The following is an 18,965-nucleotide window of genomic DNA, read 5'->3' as shown; positions in this document are numbered from 1 at the left end:
TCAATAATTTTAAAACTATAATACATTTGAAAGCAATTTTAGTTACGTAGCAAAAGTTCCAAATTTGTTTCTTTTTTAAATTTTAAGTTGAATGAATTGAACAATTTTTTCAATTCTTTCATCCCAAAAAGTAAAAATTAGATAAATGTTCATTCAACTTTTTCAAAATCTTCATTTAAGTTAACCATTTGCAAAACCTTTTGGCAAAGCCATCCTATATTCAGTTTTTTATAGATGGATGACAAAAAGGCGAGCAAAACCTGTTTCAAGACAGTTTCAAAGCCATCCTATTATGTGCAATTTTAAAAAACCTTTCTGATATACAAAATAAACATTATTAGGGTCAATAGAAATCTGACAGAGTCCTCCTTCACCTCCTGTTTGAATTAGACCAATACGTTCAGCCATTCAGAAGTTATGCTCATTCTACCGAGACGTGTCGCAGATGTGCTTCATATACTGTGTTACAGATAAGATCTTTAATTAAACCCTTTTCTCTTAAGCAATATCAATATATATACATTTTCCAAATACATTTAGCAAATAAATTCTGAAGTTGCCACCTATTTACAAGAATGCCATTGTATTAAATATTAAATATTGATTTGGTAATTAAGTTAAAAAATATCAAGATTTCGATTTTAAAAAACAAAATTTCCTTTTAACCAATTTTCCAAAAATATCTACCTAATAAATAATCCATTAATTGCTAAAAAATCAACCTAAATATTCGATCTCAAAACATTAATTTCATATTATTTTCCTTCTATAATAGTGTATATGTTAACAATCAAATTAAAGAAACAAATTCAAATACCAAAAGATATCATATCCCTACCATATTCCTTAAAAACAGATTACAGTTATTTATTCCCTAATTAGTTACTAAATCAGATTTTTTTTTTTTGCTTGCTTGGAAATGTTTGTTTCGTCAACATAATGTTCACCCTATAAATACTATACACCTAAACCTCGATTATATATCATCAATCATAATTACATAACCCTTAAAAACCCTTAAACACTTTTTCATTCTTGATTTTTAGATCTGTCTCCAAATTTTGGAAATCTTTATAAGAAAAAAGATAATGATGGAGAAACAATCGAGTGGTTATTATACTTTTTTTTTGGTTAAAGAGCACTATCAAGATTTTGTAATATCATATACTTGGAATTTTAAATATAGTTATTCTTTTTTTGTGATGGTTTTCATTTTAGTTCTCACATTTAAGATTTTCTTATACAGTTAAGTCATTAATTTTTATTTTACTTTATCAAAAAAATATTGTTTATTTTATGTTTAATGCTTTTAGTTTCACAAATAGTTTGGTATAAAATATATCTTCGTAAACATGAAAAAGATGAATCAAAACAAAAACAGAGAAGTCTTAGTTTTCGTTTTTATACTTTTTTTTTTGTTTTTTTCTTAATTCATGCAAATTATATTCAATTATTTTATATTTTTTATAATAACTATAATTCTTTATCTATATTAAAAATACATTTTAATTTTTTGATAATAAGAAACATATCTAACTTAAAAAAAATCAGTAATTACACTTAAAATCTTTTATGGTTATAATTTCTTTGTTTCCAAATTAGATAATTTATAACAAAATATAGTTAATGTGATAGCTAAAATCCCGAAATTAAAGCAAAATGATAACGTGATTATATATATAATTATTTTAAGAAAATTCTATAAAAATCTAAATCGTTTCCTAAATTTTGTTTTAATGCCATATCTTCTTATAATACTCAATTCATATTATTTGTCTTTAATTATGTATGTATATTGTAGTATGTATGTATATATTAATGTGATATATTGGTGAAAAAACGGATCAGCAACTATTGTAGTATGTATGTATACATTAATGTGATATTTGGTGAAAATCCGAAAATATCAGGTTATATAGATATAATTATTATATAGAAAGTACCAAAATCATGAAAAATAGTAATGAGTCTTTTATTTATTTTTTTTGATCTCTCATGTATCAAATAAGATATAGATTTTAATAAAACATTTAGTTGTAAAAGTTATATTTTTACTTGATAAAAATTTGAAAAATTGATTTGATAAAAAGTTACTTTTAGCCTCAAATACTATTTTTACTTTAACTGGTTTCATATGATGAATTTTTTCGGACTAAAAATCTTTGAACATGTTGCATGACCCACCTAGCATGCCGGGTTTGGACTATATAAACAACACTAAAACTATTAGTTTATTTCATATATACTATAGATTTGTAATCATAGTTTGGAAAATTAACTTATAAATTATTTAGTATATAAACTACATAATATTACACATACTATAACACATTCTTAATATTCCCAAAAAATAAATACACATAAAAATATACAACAACATACCATATATGCATATACCTCTGTTTAATTCTAGAAAACAAAACAAATCTAAAATTTTATATTTTATCTAATAACAAATTTAATGTAATTAAGTTATAAACTTTATAAAAGTGTAAAAAGAAGAAAAAAAATTCTAAACAAAATTATAAATTAATTAGACAAAAGTTAATTAATTGAGAATTTGAAAACTAAATAAATTAAAAATTATTATTTAAAATACAATAATTTATAATTAGCCCCGCGGTATACCGCGGGTGAAATCCTAGTATAATACATATGGTTTTCCTCTGTTTGAGTATGTACAACTAGTCGAATGGATGGGCCTTGTACGAACATCGAGTAATAAACCAATCATGCGATTGAGATAAATATTTTTTTTTCAGGAAATTGATTTGGATGTCTAGGTAATATTATCAGAACCAGACAAAACTTTTTTTTTATTACTATAAAAATTATCAGTGTACCCTCGTTGGACGTTATAGAACGTAATTACAAAGAATACCACTGTCAATCAGAAAAATTCCGTCGCCACGTCAGAAATCGCTGATGTGTATTAAATAACTCAGCCGTAAAACACTACAGCGGTAATGACAGCTGAGTTATAGTATGTCGCAGTTGATTTAACAAAAATAGTTGAGTTATGAGCAAACGACTGACTTACAAGCATAAAACAACATGTTATTATGACTGACTTAAAAAGTGACTAAGTTTCACGCATAACTCAGCCGTAATTACGGCTGAGCTTTTATCCGATGGTTGAGTTGTCAAAAATTTGGCTGAGTTAATAATTCGACACGGCTGAATTAACTTTCTCTGGCTGGCTGAGTTATTAACAACGGCTTACTTATGAGATGTCATTATGGCTGATTATGATATTGGATTATCAGAAAATTCGGCCATTTTAGGGGTGACTTAGTAGCAAAAGATTAATTAGTAGAATATTATGTAGTTACGACCGACTTATTAAACGATACGACTAAGTTATAGATTTTCAGTTGAGTTATGACATTAAACGGATGAATTTGGTAGCTATTTTTTTTAGAATTACTGTAATAGTATTCATATTGCGACTGAATTATAATTTTTTTTGATGGCTGATTTAATTAAGCTGATTTACATGTTCTTTTGTGGCTGACTTGCCACTTTGGACACATCATTCCATGTCATCGTCTTCTAAAGAAATACGAAACATCTTTTTTAGACTCTTGTTCTTCACCTTGTTCAAAAGTGAAGGATTTACATGTTCTTCACCTTGTTGTTCACTTCTTAATTTTCGTTCATGGATCTAGTCCAATAATTGTTGTTTCCGGTAATTGGGTAAAGAAACACAAATATCTTTTTAACACCAACGATAGAGTGTGTAGAGTTGTGCAGATAGATGCGGAAACAACGCACCACACATTTATGAAGTTGGTTCTCGATGACAACAGATTGAACGTGTTGAGCCATCAGCTAAAGTTGAGCTAAATGTTCTCGGAAAAGGCTATAAAACATAAGTCGCATGATACTCCACCAGTTTATGTCTCTAATGATCAACAATTGCAATATATTTTGGTAATATACAGCCGAGTAGAAATATAACTTAGTCGTCATATGAATCTACGAGACCTTTCGTTTTCACTTAATTATTATAACTCAGCCGTCAAGTAATAAAATTCAGCTGTTTACTTTCAATTTATTTCTTGTTATAACTCAGGCACCAATCAATATAACTCAGCCGTCATATGAATTTATGAGACCTTTCGTTTTTCCTTAAGTATTATAACTCAGCTGTCAAGTAATAAAATTCACTCGTTTACTTTCATTTTATTTCTTGTTATAAGTCAGCCACCAAGCAATATAACTAAGCCGTCATATGAATCTACGAGACCTTTCGTTTTCCCTTAAATATTATAACTCAGCTGTCAAGTAATAAAATTCAGCCGTTTACTTTCAGCTTATTTTTTGTTATAAGTCAGTGACTAAACATTATAACTCAATTGTCATATGAATCTATAAGACCTTTCGTTTTCTCTTAACTATTATAATTCAGCGTGAAGTAATATAAATCAGTCGTTTACTTTCAGTTTAGTTCTTATTATAAGTCAGCCACCAATCATTATAACTCAGCCATCATATGAATCTACGAGACCTTTCGTTTTCTCTTAAGTATAACTTAGCTGTGAAGTAATAAAATTTAGCCGTTTAATTTCAGTTTATTTCTTGTTATAAGTCAGACACGCAACATTATAACTCAGCCGTCATATGAATCTACGAGACCTTTCGTTTGCCTTTAAATATTATAACTCAGCCGTTAAGTAATATAATTCAGCCTTTTACTTTTTGTTTATTTCTTGTTATAAGTCAGCCACCAAGCATTATAACTTAGTCGTCATATGAATCTACAAGACCTTTCGTTCCCTTAAGTATTATAACTCAGTCGTCAAGTAATAAAATCAGCTATAAAACATACAATAACTCAATCCCCAAATCGAATAGATATATCAAATCAGCCACCATATGTCAATCAACCACAGCGAAAATCATCCATAATAAACCCTCAATCAGGCGGAAACACGATTTAAATCAAGGGTTAGTGTTAGAACACTTGAAGATAAAGTCTCGACACATAACAGAACATGAAAAGACAAACACGAGTGGAGAGAAAGAGAGAGAGAGAGAAAGAGAGAGAGAGGGAAAGAGAGGCTGATGTGTGGTCAATGTCAATAATGACATGGAATAGATTGTTGATGTGTAATGTTTTTTAATATTTTCAAAATTAAAATTAAAAAATTAATTCAGGGTGTTAATTGTAATTATACCCAAGATACTAAATATATGAGTAAAATTTAGAAAAAGTATTATATACTAGCAATATTCGTACTTTTATATAAGGGAGAGTTACTCAGATGTCATACAATTTAAATATTATTACCAGAACCATACAAAACTTTTTTTATTACTATCATATTTTAGGTATTTTTTCTATACCCGGCGTGCTCTTGTTTTATGTTACGGGAAAAAGCGTAATTACAAAGAATGTTATTGCCACGTCAGACGCCACATCAGAAATTGCTGACGTGTATTAAATACCGCAGCTGTAACGCATTACAATGGTAATGACGGCTGAGTTATAGTATGTTGCGGCTGATTTATAGAAAATGGCTGAGTTATGAGAAAACGGTTGACTTACGATCATAACTTAGCCTGTAGTTACGGGTGACTTAATAAAATATGGCTGAGTTACGAGCATAACTCAGTCGTAACTATGGCTGAGTTATTACCTGATGGTTGAGTTGTCAAAAGTTTGGCTGAGTTAATAGTTCGACACGGCTGAATTAACTTTCTCTGGCTGGCTGAGTTATGGACAACGACTAACTTATAAGATATTGTTGCGGCTGAGTTACGGTTAAGTACTATAACTCAACCGTCACAAGCTGACATATCGGAAAACTCGGCCATTTTACGGCTGAATTAGTAGCAAAAGATTAATTACTATAATATCATTCAGTTATGGCCGAATTATTAAACGATGCGGCTGAGTTACAAATTTTTAGTTGAGTTATGACATTAAGCGGCTGAGTTTAGCAGCTGTTTTTTTTGTTTTTTAATTACTGTAATAGTATCATGTTGTGGCTGACTTATAATTTTGTTTGATGACTGATTTAATTAGGCTGATTTACATGTTCGTTTGGTGGCTGACTTGCCACTTCGGACACATAAGCCATGCCATCATTTCATGTCATCATCTTCTAAGAGAAATACGAAACATCATTTTTTTGACTTCCATCTTCTTCACTTGGTTTAAAAGTTAAATATTTACATGCTTTTTACCTTGTTATTCACTTCTTAATTTTTCATATTCTTCTTCATTTTCATTCATGGATTCAGTTACGGTAATTAGGTAAAGAAACAAAAATATGTATTTAACACCAAGGATTGAGGGTATAGAGTTGTGTAGATAGATGCGGAAACAACGCACGACAAACTTGTGAAGCTTGTTCTCGATGAATACAAATTGAACGCGTTAAGCCATCAGCTAAAGCTGAGATACATGTTCTCGAACAAGGCACTGAAACATATGTCGAATGATACTCCATCAGTTTATGTCTCCAATAATCGAGAGTTGCAATGTTTTTTTAGAATATTTAAAATCGATCAGCTACATCTCTGTGTGGAGTTTTCGGCAAAAGAATCTACCAAAATTAGTGGTAAGGATGGATCGAGAGAAAGGATGAAACGGCTTATAAGTCAGCCACGAAGCATTATAACTCAGCTGTCATATAAATCTACGAGACCTTTTGTTTTTCCTTAAGTATTATAACTCAGCCGTGAAGTTAAAACAGCCGTTTACTTTAAGTTTATTTCTTGTTATAATTCAGCCACCAAGCATTATAACTTAGCCGTCATATGAATCTAAGAGACCTTTCGTTTTCCCTAATTATTATAACTCAGCTATGAAGTAATATAAACCAATCGTTTACTTTAAATTTATTTCTTGTTATAAGTCAGCCACCAAACATTATAACTCAGCCGTCATATGAATCTAAGAGACCTTTCGTCTTCCCTAAGTATTATAACTCAACTGTGAAGTAATATAAATCAGTTGTTTACTTTAAATTTATTTATTCTTATAAGTCAACCACCAAACATTATAACTCAGCCGTCTTATGAATCTAAGAGACCTTTCATTTTCCCTTAATTATTATAACTCAGCCGTCAAGTAATAAAATTCAGCTGTTTACTTTTATTTCTTGTTATAAGTCAGCCATGAAACATTTTAATAGCCGTCATATGAATAGTATTATAACTCAGTCGTGAAGTAATATATATCAGACATTCACTTTCTGTTTATTTCTTGTTATAAGTCAGCCACCAAGCATTCTAATTCAGCCGTCATATGAATCTACGAGACCTTTCGGTTTCTCTTAAGTATTATAACTCAGCCATGAAGTAATATAAATCAGACGTTTGTTGTCAATAATAACGTGGAATCGTTTGCTGATGTGGATTTTTTAATTTTTTTCGGAATTAAAAATAAAAAATTAACCCAAGGTGTTAAATGTAATTACTTCCCGTACACTAAATATATGAGTAATTTTTAGAAAATGTATAATATATCAGAAATAAACCTAGTTTTCTATAACATTTGAGTAGTTTTTTCTTTCTATATGACATATGAGTATGTTTTTTTTTTATAATGGTAATTTTTTTTCTTATTAGCATGAAACATGCATCCTAAAAACTGATTTCACAGTGCAAGTTTTATACATCCAGATGAGATAAATATTTATATTGAATTTCTTCGATCGACAAGATTTTGAACATAGACATGAATGAAATGAGAAAAACAAACACAAAACAATTTTAGTAGTCAGAATGAAAGAAAAAAGTGCACACAACATGAGCTTACATGCAAGCAATCGAGATGGGCTTCATATCCTGACAACCAATCCATCCCGAGAATAACTTTGAATCTTTCCAACGGCAACACTAGGAGATTCGCAGGTAGATTCACGTCTTGCATAACCACTGATACTCCTCGCAACGTTCTTCGGGTCTTCTATAGCGATTGATTCCCGGCAATGTGAACAACCACATTCACCTCATCCTCCTTATACCCATTCTCAAATTGCCCGAATAGATCGGGAGTTACATAACTGTTGGTTGCTCCAGAATCGAACAATACATGCGTGGGGTTACCACCCACCAATAATGTTCCTAATGCATGAATAAACAAAAATGCATACAATAATAAACACACAATCACACAACCACTCACAACAAGGAGTTAGAACCCAGACAAACCTGTTATGGGACCTTTATGAGATCCTGAGGGTTTGGATGGCTCTATTCCTAAGGCATAAACGTTAGTCGGGGTTGCCTGCTTCTTTGATGGGGGTTCCTTACTTGACGTCACAATCACAGCTCAGTTGGGAGGTTGGGCGTTTGGCTTGGTCGGCTTCAAAGGACATGAGGTTGCGTAGTGGCCTGTCTCTCCGCAAAAGAAACATGTGACAGACGCAAGCTTAGGTGACTTGGTTTCCACAATCGTTGGACAAGATCAGGCAAAATGTCCAACCTGTCCGCACAAATAGCATCCCCTTGGGTCCATGTTCACTGTTGTACGCCCACCTTGACTCACAATCATACCACCCTTGCCACGGTTGCTATTCTGATTCTTATTAATCTCTTGGTTGTTTCTTCGAGAATTCACCACCTTCCCTGGTGGCATCCCCTCTTTCTTTTTCTCCCGAGACATTTTGCTTTTCTCTAACTCGATCCCCGTCTCCACATTGACGGCTCTCTCTTCGAGTTTGGAAACACTAGCATAGGTCACCGCTCATAACCTACTTGAAATCTCTGGCTGAAGTCCCCTTAGAAACCTTCGAACCATAGAGGCTTCATCATCGTTACCATTATACAAATACTTCCGGAGTTTGGTGAATATCTGATCGTAAACCCGTACACTCTTCTCTCTTTGCTCCAGGCTTATGAACAGTTCCTCCAGATGATCACGAGATTCAGGTGTGAAATACTTAAGCTCAAATTCCTTCTTGAATGTCTCCCATGATATTGGTACGTAACGGTAGCGGGAAGCCACTGTTTCCCACGACGCTCCTGCGTCTTCCTCCAAGAGGTTATCGACAATCTGTTTGCGGTACTCCATAGGGCATTCTGACGTTTCAAAATGCATCTCCAAAGTACGTAACCACCTATCTGCTTGCACCGTGTTTGTCTCTCCTTTGAACTTTCGAACACCTATATCCTTCATGATTTTTACTAACCTCACGAACTGGCCCATCGACGTGTCAGCTAGTGGGTCTCCTTGATTTCATTGTTGTTGTTGTTGAATCATATGAGTCAATAGATTTTGTATCATCGCAAGCGTTTGCTGTGTCTCGGTTGGTTCATGTCCTCCAGCACGTCCTTGGTTTTGCCTTGTCATTGGCGGGTTTGGATATGTAGCGAACGGCTCGACAGGAGTGTGATGCTGAGTTCACGGATGTGCAAACTTCGGTGTGTCATATCACATTGATTCCAATGGAGAATACCTCGGTGTATCTCCAAGGTTTTCCCAATCAAACATGTCGCTCATGCTTGGTGCCTGATAACCACGAGCAGCACCATAGCTTGGCTCGTCATAACTATACGGACCCCATTCCTCCGAACCAAACGGTTGACCCCAACTCTCCTCTTGACCATACGGTTGGCCCCAGTTCTCCTCTTGCTCTGGTGAAGAGTCTCCCGATCCAGTTCTCACCGAACCTCGACCAGACATCTGCAGTCATTGATAGCAAGGTAACTTAATCTCATCTACCTAAAGTGTTGAATGAACCGGAATTCCTAAGTGCCCTTATGTGACCATTTAACTCGATAAAAAAAATTTGAAAACAATACGAGTTCTGTGAGGCATCATAACCATGCTCTGATACCACCGTTGTAACGCCCTCGAACCGTCCTATGGCCGGAACCACCAGAACGGCCTTGGGAAGCTACTTTAGAAATAGCCACCAACGATCTGGCCAATGTTCAAAAACCCATTTTTAACCAGTCCATCGGTGCTATTTCCACCACTTTAGACACCACTTAGGCTTTGCAACCTTTGTGATGCCCAAGCGTTCTGCCGACCCGGACTAGATCATTATCAGTCATTGCTCGTATTCGAATATAAAACTGAGATTTTCATTAATAAAAATATTTCACATGGTTTTAACAAAAAGACTTAACAAGTTTGTGGTCAGGCCTAATGCCAAAAAGATTATATATATTTTATAACAATTTAGACATACTTTTTCTTTACACAAAGACAAAAAAATCTACTTTCGGGCTCCTATCGTCCAACACACCCTCTAGTTTCCCACTACTGGTTACCTGCAGGACAAATATTATCATAAGTAATCTGTAACAGGGATCCCTGCAAAAGATTAGATTCCCACCCCAACCCCAAATCATCAAGGAATCAATCAAACACTCAACCAATCAATACAAACAACAAAGAAAGCATGAGGAAGGTAATAAAACAATAAAACCAAAATGCAAGCAATCAATCAACATGCAAACTTGAATAAAAGATAATAAGTTTTAAACAAGTTTACTAGGCCCCAAATATGTTGTCATTCGATTTTCTTCTCATAAAACATGCATTACAACCACAAAGGCATGCAACCAGAAGCCCATTTTTATACTACACCGTCGTGTAGACAGCTCCGGCCATGGTAGCTAACCAAGTCTCTCCGAGCAATCAACATGCATCACAATACTCAAGACTGGCTGCATGTTGGGATGTACTTAATGCGAAGGTAAGACATATTCTTGTCTTAGCATGCTTATAGCTGTTTGACCTCTAGTCACAATGCCACATACTAAGAACAATCCAAACCGATGATACTCAAGTTTGCAAGCCTTATAGAACTTGTAAATCAATAAGTATCACCCCTCAACCTCACATGCAATAGATCAGATGTGTAGATCGGCGATCGTACACAAGATCTACCATGGAGTACATCCCACACCTAGCAACCAATCCAACAATGCAAAACTTCAAGAAAATCATACAAGAAATTCAAGAAAGATGCAACTATATGCACATGCAACTGACACTAGATCAAGTCGTTGACTCCGATCTAGTTCAGACCTATGCTCCCTGAAACTCACTGATTGTCGAAGAACGAAAGTGAAAACCGTTGGAATCCTTGGTAGCTTCAACTTCACTCCGCAAATGCAGTAGCTGATCGGCGAGACTTCTCAGACTTAGCAAAAATTCTTCAAAGCTTTGCTCTCACTCTCTCTCTCTTAGCAGCCTTTGGGCAAACTTCTTCTCTTTTCTCTTTTCTCTTCTCCAAAGTGAGGAGAAGTGATGCTTATATAGAGGCTTGAGCGGAACGAGTATGCCACATGCAAAGGGATGAGGTGTCGGCTCTACATTCTTCGGACGTGGCGTGTTGACACCTCAGGGGTGAGGTGTCACTCCCACATTCACCCAAGTTGCATGTGTTGCTGGCATCAAAAAATATTTTCCTCCATTTACTCTTTTTTTCGATTAGAATAATGCTTAATAGAATCTTCCACAATTAATGCTATTATTTTATTAATTTCTTTAATTTAGTGGTTTCTTCTACTAAGCTCTCGCCACCTCGCCACCTCTATAATAATTTTAGTGGGTGTCTTCCCACTAAAACGGAGCACAGCTCGGTCAGTGCTCGGCTCGATGGAGTTGAGGTTTTTTGCCATTTCTTTTGGTTTTGCTTTGCTTTTTCTTAGACTATGTTTCTTCTTTTTTCTTTTCACTAAACTTTAAACTTTGATGATACAATCCATAGGTGTGATGATCAGTTTATACTCAATATTTTGTTCCGTTGTTATACTCTTGTTTGATTAATCCCTCCTCTTCTTTCAGGATTTCCCTAGTTCATAAGGTCGCCACATTGTGCATTGCCGCCTTTTTCATTACGTTTTGTTTTCAGAGTCTATCCTTTTTTTTTAGTCATGCACTGTCTTAAAATAATCAACGAAAAGGAAGATATTGTTTAGGTCATCTCTCTAACTAACTTCTTATAGTTTAATCCAACAATGAAACGATTTGGCTTCATTAGAACATTAATTAATAATCTTTAGGGTTTCAGCTGCATTACAGCACAGCAATCATGGCGACACTTTCCAACAAAATGGGACATACTATCATATAACCGTTACTTAATTACCTTTTTCTGTCTGTCTAACAAAACTAAAGTGAATATAATGCAAACTAGTAAGCGGAAAGGGGTAACACCGATTTATATATATATATAGTGAAAAAACGATACATAAACTGAAGCAAAGCTTTTACATAATACAAGAAGAGAACTCAATCATGCAGTTCGACTACCAAATCAACTGAGTATAATTGCTAAGAATCTTTTCCTGTGTGATTAACAAGTAAAAGCATAAAACTATAAGCGGAAAAAATATCACATGGCTACTTTGTTGATGAGATATCTATTGAGCAACATACAACTCCAGAAATTTCAGATGAACGAGAAGGAAAATATAAGATAAGTTAGCTGTGGGAACTGCATTCTGTACAGGTTTTGAGTTCAAAACATCTGTGTTGGACTATGCTTTGAGCAAAGCAAGAAACATTAAACAAGATAGATGGGATAAGACAAAAAATTCCTATAAATGTGGTATTGGAGGGGAATGTAAATGGAGGATTTATTGCTCGTATGGTAAGTCGAGTCTGAAGTGGTTGGTGAAGACTAAGTATGGACATTACAATTGCACTCCACATGGAAAATGCAAGCTTCTAAAAGGTCCAATTATTGCAAGGATTTTCTTGGACAAATTTAGGGAAATGCTAATTTAATTCCTGAAGAAATTTAAGATGTTATTGTAACACGGCGCACCCAATTGCATTGGCTTAATGTGAGGAGTTCTAAATAAAAAAATTCACGCGATTGGGATGACATGAAACATGCATCTTAAAAAGAACTTACAGTGATGAGGTAAAAAAATTATATATCATTTCTTCGGCTGACAAAATTTTGAATGTAGACGGGAATGAAATGAGAAACACAAACATAAAACCAATTTAGTAATCAGAATGAAACAAAAGTGCACACGACATGAGCTTACAAGGAAGCAGTGATAAGCTTTACCCTGGCTATTTTTTATTTGGAAGCAAAAAAAAGGAACATAAACATAATCACATGTCATTGTCCTTACAGGAAATGAGAAAAGAAATGTTACATTTAGTAACTCTATGAGGTTATATGAAAACCTTAGGGATTTTGGTAGCAGTGACAGTGTTTGTCGCTTCCCTCAACAAGCCCTTTACATGCTGGAGGACTTTCGTATGTGTATTTGCAACAGTTAAAGCAATCAGCATTTGCACCCAGGAACGGTTCTGGCCCGCACTCGTCGAGGAACGTGGAGCATGTTTGAGCCTCGGTCTTCAAAATTTCTACCAGATGACATATTCATCAAGACCATCAGCACAAAATTGTTATCTTTTTTTTGTATTGGCCATCCAATATTTCTCTTATTCTCTCCAATTATAAAATAAAAGAAAGGTGATTTTGTCAATTCACCCTTTCTAAATCATTGGGTCCATAATCGTTTTCTAATTATTAAAAAAAAATCATAGTTATTATCTTAATTTTTTATAAAACTTGAACATCTACTAATATTATCCATAAATAAACAAAAAGAGTATGTTCGAGTTTTTGCTCAAAAAAATGTGATGAATAATGAATTTTTTTTTTGTAATGTTGCTAACAATTTTTGTCACTTAACTACAACTGAATTGTGATATTAGTTTACTAATAGACAGACTCACACAACCTTGTCACCAAGTCTTTGAAATAATATTTACATTTAACATTTGCGTACCCCAATCATTTCTTTACACATAAATGACGTTTCATCAAAATGTCTTTTATAAGGGTAAAAAAATTAAGGATGTGAAGCAATTAAATTGATTGAGAGCGGTAAGGGAGCTTTAGTATAACACGAAAAAAACCTTCAGTATATATTCAGAATGAAACAAGAGTAGAAACAAACATGAGCTTACAATACTTTGGCGAAAGCAGTGATAAGCTTTGCCCTTGATGTTTTATTTGGAAGCAAAATAAACTTGAACGTAAACATACACACATGTCATGTCCTCACACCAAATGGAAACAAAAGTTACACTTGGTAATTATAGGAGGTTATTTCAGAAATGTTTGTAGCAATGGCAATGTTTGATGGTTCCCTCAACAGCCGACCAACATGGTACATTAGGAAGTCTTGTAGGTGTTTTTGCAACACGTACAGCAATCAGCTTCTGTACCTGCGTATGGGTCAGGTCCGCACTCGCCTAAGAACACACGTTCAGAGGCAGTAGAGCACCCACCCGGACAATTAGTACCAGCCTCGCTCTTGAGGATTCCTAGATGTTAAAATATTTATCAAAAAATCATCAGCACAAGATTACAACTGAATAGTATAATAGAGAACTAGGTTCAATCAATAGCGGTTGAAGCCATCACGAGGACAACCAAGAGAACGCTAAAGCTGATGGAGTTGAGGTTTATTGCCATTTCTTTTGGTTTTTGTTTGCTTTTTCTTAGACTATGTTTCTTCTTTTTTCTTTTCACTAAACTTTAAACTTTGAAGATGCAAATCCATAGGTGTGATGATCCATTTATACTCAATTAATATTTTGTTCCAATGTTATACTCTTGTTTTATTAATCCCTCCTCTTCTTTCAGGCTTTCCCAAGTTCATAATGTCGACACATTGTACATTGCCGTCTTTTTCATTACATTTTGTTTTCAGAGTGTATCCTTTTTTTTAATCATGCACTGTCTTAAAATAATCAACCAAAAGGAAGATATTGCTTTGGTCATCTCTCTAACTAATTTCTTAATTATAATAAGTTATTTTCGTTAGTTTGTAAGTAACTATTGTTTAAAAATGACATTGTGGTGTCATGGATAGAATAAGCACGAATCTGGGCAATTTTTTAATCCAACAATGAAAACGATTTGGCTTCATTAAATCATTAATTAATAATCTTTAGGGTTTCAGCTGCATTACAACACAGCAATCATGGCGACACTATATCGATTTTCTTGACATTTAAGCATCTCCTTATGTGCGACATTCCAACAAAATGGGAAGTGAATATAATGCAAACTAGTAATCGGAAAGGGGAAACAACGATATATCTAGTGAAAAACGATACATAAACTGAAGCAAAGCTTTTACATAATACAAGATGAGAACTCAATCACGCAGTTCGACTACCAAATCAACTGAGTATAATTTCTAAGATTCTTTTCCTGTGATTAACAAGTAAAAGCATAAAACTATAAGCGAAAAAATATCACATGGCTAAGTAACCCCTAAATGCACATCCAACGTTGCAGGCTTATAACATCGTATTTTTGCCCATAGAGGATTAGACGTGATATTAGTGGCTTCAAGGCCAATTGCAAGCGTTTGTGCTCCAAAGATGCTTTTATAGATTTTTGAGCAAAATAGACAAAACGGCGAAGCAAACCCTGTTTCAAGACAGTTTGAAAGCCATCCTATTATGGGCAATTTTTAAAAACCTTTCTTATTTACAAAATAAACATTATTGGTGTCAATCATTTTATTCCTTCACCGGGCTTGGACCATGTCTCCCGAACAATCTCAGTACATCACGAATAAGCTTCTCCTAAGTCCTCTCAGAAATTCAAAGATGAGACTGACTGACTTTACCAGGTCATATTCAACGGGACCCTAGCCTGCAGTCGTCAACCGGTCCGCTTCATAGAAATCTGACCGAGTCCTCCTTCACCTCCTGTACCAATACGTTCAGCCATTCAGAAGTTATGCTCATTCTAACGAGACGTGTCGTAGATATGTTTCATATACTGTGTTACAGATAAGATCTTTAATTAAACCCTTTTCTCATACTCTTAATCGCTTAAGCAATATATAATACATATGGTTTTCCTCTGCCTGAGTATGTACAACTAGTCGAATGGATGGGCCTTTTGTACGAACACCGAGTAATAAACCAATCATGCGATTGAGATAAAGTAATTTTTTTCCTTTTTGCAATAATAATATTTTTTCTTATTAGCGTGAAACATGCATCCTATAAACTGATTTTACAGTCCAAGTTTATACCTCCAAATGAGATAAATATTTTTATTGAATTTCTTCGGTCGACAAGATTTTGAACGTAGACAGGAATGAAATGAGAAACACAAACACAAAATAATTTTCGTAATCAGAATAAAACAAAAGTGCACACAACATGAGCTTATCTGCAAGCAGTGAGCTTTACCGTCGATTTTTTATTTGGAAGCAAAAGAAACTTAAACATAAACATAATCACATGTCATGTCCTTTACACCAAATGAGAAAAGAAATGTTACGTTCGGTAACTGTACGAGGTTATTTCAAAACCTTATGGATTTTGGTAGCAGTGACAATGTTTGTCGCTTCCCTCAACAAGGCCTTTACATGCTGGAGGACTCCCGTATGTGTATTTGCAACAGTTAAAGCAATCAGCATTTGTACCTAGGAACGGGTCTGGCCCGCATTCGTCGAGGAATGTGGAGCATGTTTGAGCCTCGGTCTTCATGATTTCTATCAGGTGACATATTCATCAGGATCGTCAGCACATGATAATTGGAAGACAAATGAAGAGCATAATAGAAAACTTGGTTAAATATACATACCGGTGAAAGCCATCAAGAGGACTATCAACAGGATGGTGAAGCTGACATAGTTGAGGTTCTTTGCCATTTCTTTTCTCTTTGCTATAAAATGTTTTTTGCCTTTTATGTTCAATAAACTGAAGTTTGATGATACAAATCCATAGGTGTGGTTTACTATTTATACAAAATTTTGTAACGTTGTATATAATTGTTTAATCCCTAGTCCTCTCTTTCCCCAAGTTCATAATGTCACCACAATTTTGCATTGCCGTCTCGTTCGTTAGAATATATATTTGAAGTCTATCAATTTTATAATCATGCATTTGTCTTATATTATAAAGAAAAGGAAACTTGCAGCTGTGTTTGTCGTTGTATATGATCAATTTTTCTTTAGTTTGTTTCTTTTTAAAAAAATATGTGTTAAAAAAGTAATAATGTTGTTGTCATTGATTAAGCAAGCACCAATATGGTGCGTTTTGGCTTCACTAGTTTTTTTTTTTTTTTTTTTGAAAAAGAAAACGAAGATTGAATCAAGGCTTTAACCATATGATCCAGCAGATTTATTCTCAAAAAGGAGCCTTCTACAAACCCTCAACCATTAGACTACACACAATTTTATTTAAACTTGCTGCTTGGAACGCTGATCCAGCAGATTTATTCACAATTTTATTTAAACCATTTGGCTTCACTAGTTTATTAATAAACTTAAGGGTTTCAGCAAATATGGCGACATTATCTCATATACTTCAACTTCTCCTGCTTGGAACGCTGATCAATGATTTGTCGTCCTGAACTTGTTATTTATTCATCTCTTTTCAACAAACATGAAATTATCTAATTTGTGTAGGCTTTACTCTGACGTTAGAATGGCACTAAGAGGGAATATAGCCACCTTTGGTTTAGTACTAGACAAATGTATAAACTACCAAAAAACATGGGAACTGTTGGGGGTGGATTCTCCCCCTCACACAAAGTCTGGCCCAGGAAAAACCCTCTAAAGCCCAAATAATCACATTAAGGAAGGAAGAACAATTTGGTTATTTTAGGTGACGAACCGACACGACTTTCTATAATACGGACGTACGATCCCGCAGAAAAAGGGGAGGGAGAACACGGATAAAAAGTACTAGAGCTCTCCAGCTCGAAGCATAGAATCGATGAGCTTGAAGTTTGTCCATTGTATTTTTGTTCGGTATTTAAACTCGTCTAGTCCATTTTGTAGCCTGACGTATTGTGCTCCGACACCGAATGATAAAGAGAATTTTGACCTCCTTTTTACTGAACTAAACTCTTTAATTGTAACAGATCTGGACATCAACAATTTGGCGCGCCAGGTAGGGGGAGCCAAGTCAAAATTTTCTTTGAAGTTTGAAAGACGGACCTACTAGAGCTAGACGAGATGACTGGACTCGCAAAAGACGGAAACAAAGAGATTGGTTCGTCGGGCGGAACGATAACCCCGGGAATGGAGCAGATGGAGCAGAACATCCTTCCAACCCCGGATGCCCCGAGGAAGGCTGTAGCGGCAGAAAGCCCAGAGACATTCATCATCGCGACGAACCTAACAAGCCCGGCAAACATAGAGGCAACGCAGAACCCCGCACAACTCACCTTGGTTAACAGTCAGCCCGTCTCCAGCATAAACAAAATTTTCCGCGGGATATTGACACGCCTCAACCAACAGGAACAACGAACTAACACTCGTTTGGACGCACTGACCGCACCACAAGTCAGTTCCCAAGAAGAAATAAACCATCTTCACGCTGCTCGACAGAATCCAGCAAACCTCCTCTTGATCGGAACGACAGTGGGACTCCAGGTGCGAACTAACGAGCCCAAACGTAATCCCACCACGCAGGTCGACGAGCAGAGTAGCAGGGTAAAGGACACGGAGCTGAAGGAAATCAGAGAAAAGATGCAAGAAATGGAGATGAAATTTCATAAAGCGACGAGCAGGGCACCGGAGCTGGACCTTGTACTCGAGGCAACACAGCGGACGTTGTTCTCAAAAAGTCTCGCGACCACACCGGTACGACGAACGGTCAAGCCAAGACTAGGCTACTACGACGGCACAGTCAACCCACGAGACTTTCTACTTATTTTCGGAATGGCTCTCGGTCCCTTGCAATTCAGCCCGGCGGAGTATGATGTCGGAGCATGTCAAATCTCACGACTCCCATCTGGATCAATTGACAATATCATAGATCTAATAACCGAATTCTTGAAGCAATTCTCTGTTCTGATGGAGAACAAGAACTCCCATGCCGACCTCTACTCCCTAACTCAGGAACGCTAGGAATCACTCCGATCATTTATTGGACGATTTAAGGAGGGCGTCGTTAACGTCTCAATTCTGGATGCTGCAGCTATCGTCGCACTAAAGAACGTGTTGTGGTACGAATCTCGGTTTATGGAAGAACTGTCCTT

At 35.2% G+C, this 18,965-nt stretch overlaps 1 protein-coding gene and 1 pseudogene across 1 annotated transcript; both read right to left on the bottom strand.

The window, feature by feature from the left end:
* Window positions 1-13,118: 13,118 nt before the first annotated feature.
* Window positions 13,119-14,420, bottom strand: LOC104709587 (defensin-like protein 206 pseudogene; annotated as a pseudogene).
* Window positions 14,421-15,995: 1,575 nt separating this feature from the next.
* Window positions 15,996-16,684, bottom strand: LOC109125947 (defensin-like protein 206). Its single transcript, XM_019228762.2, has 2 exons — window positions 16,560-16,684; window positions 15,996-16,467 (listed from the first exon to the last, which is right to left on the bottom strand). The coding sequence occupies exons 1-2, from the start codon at window positions 16,624-16,626 to the stop codon at window positions 16,286-16,288; spliced, it is 249 nt and encodes an 82-aa protein (XP_019084307.1). The 5' UTR covers window positions 16,627-16,684; the 3' UTR covers window positions 15,996-16,285.
* Window positions 16,685-18,965: the final 2,281 nt, after the last annotated feature.

The sequence above is a fragment of the Camelina sativa genome, chromosome 8 (genome assembly GCF_030686135.1).
Source record: "Camelina sativa cultivar CO46 ecotype springtype chromosome 8, ASM3068613v1".
Taxonomy (NCBI): domain Eukaryota; kingdom Viridiplantae; phylum Streptophyta; class Magnoliopsida; order Brassicales; family Brassicaceae; genus Camelina; species Camelina sativa.
Note: the sequence above shows the minus strand (reverse complement) of the source record. Positions and strands in the feature narration are given on the sequence as shown.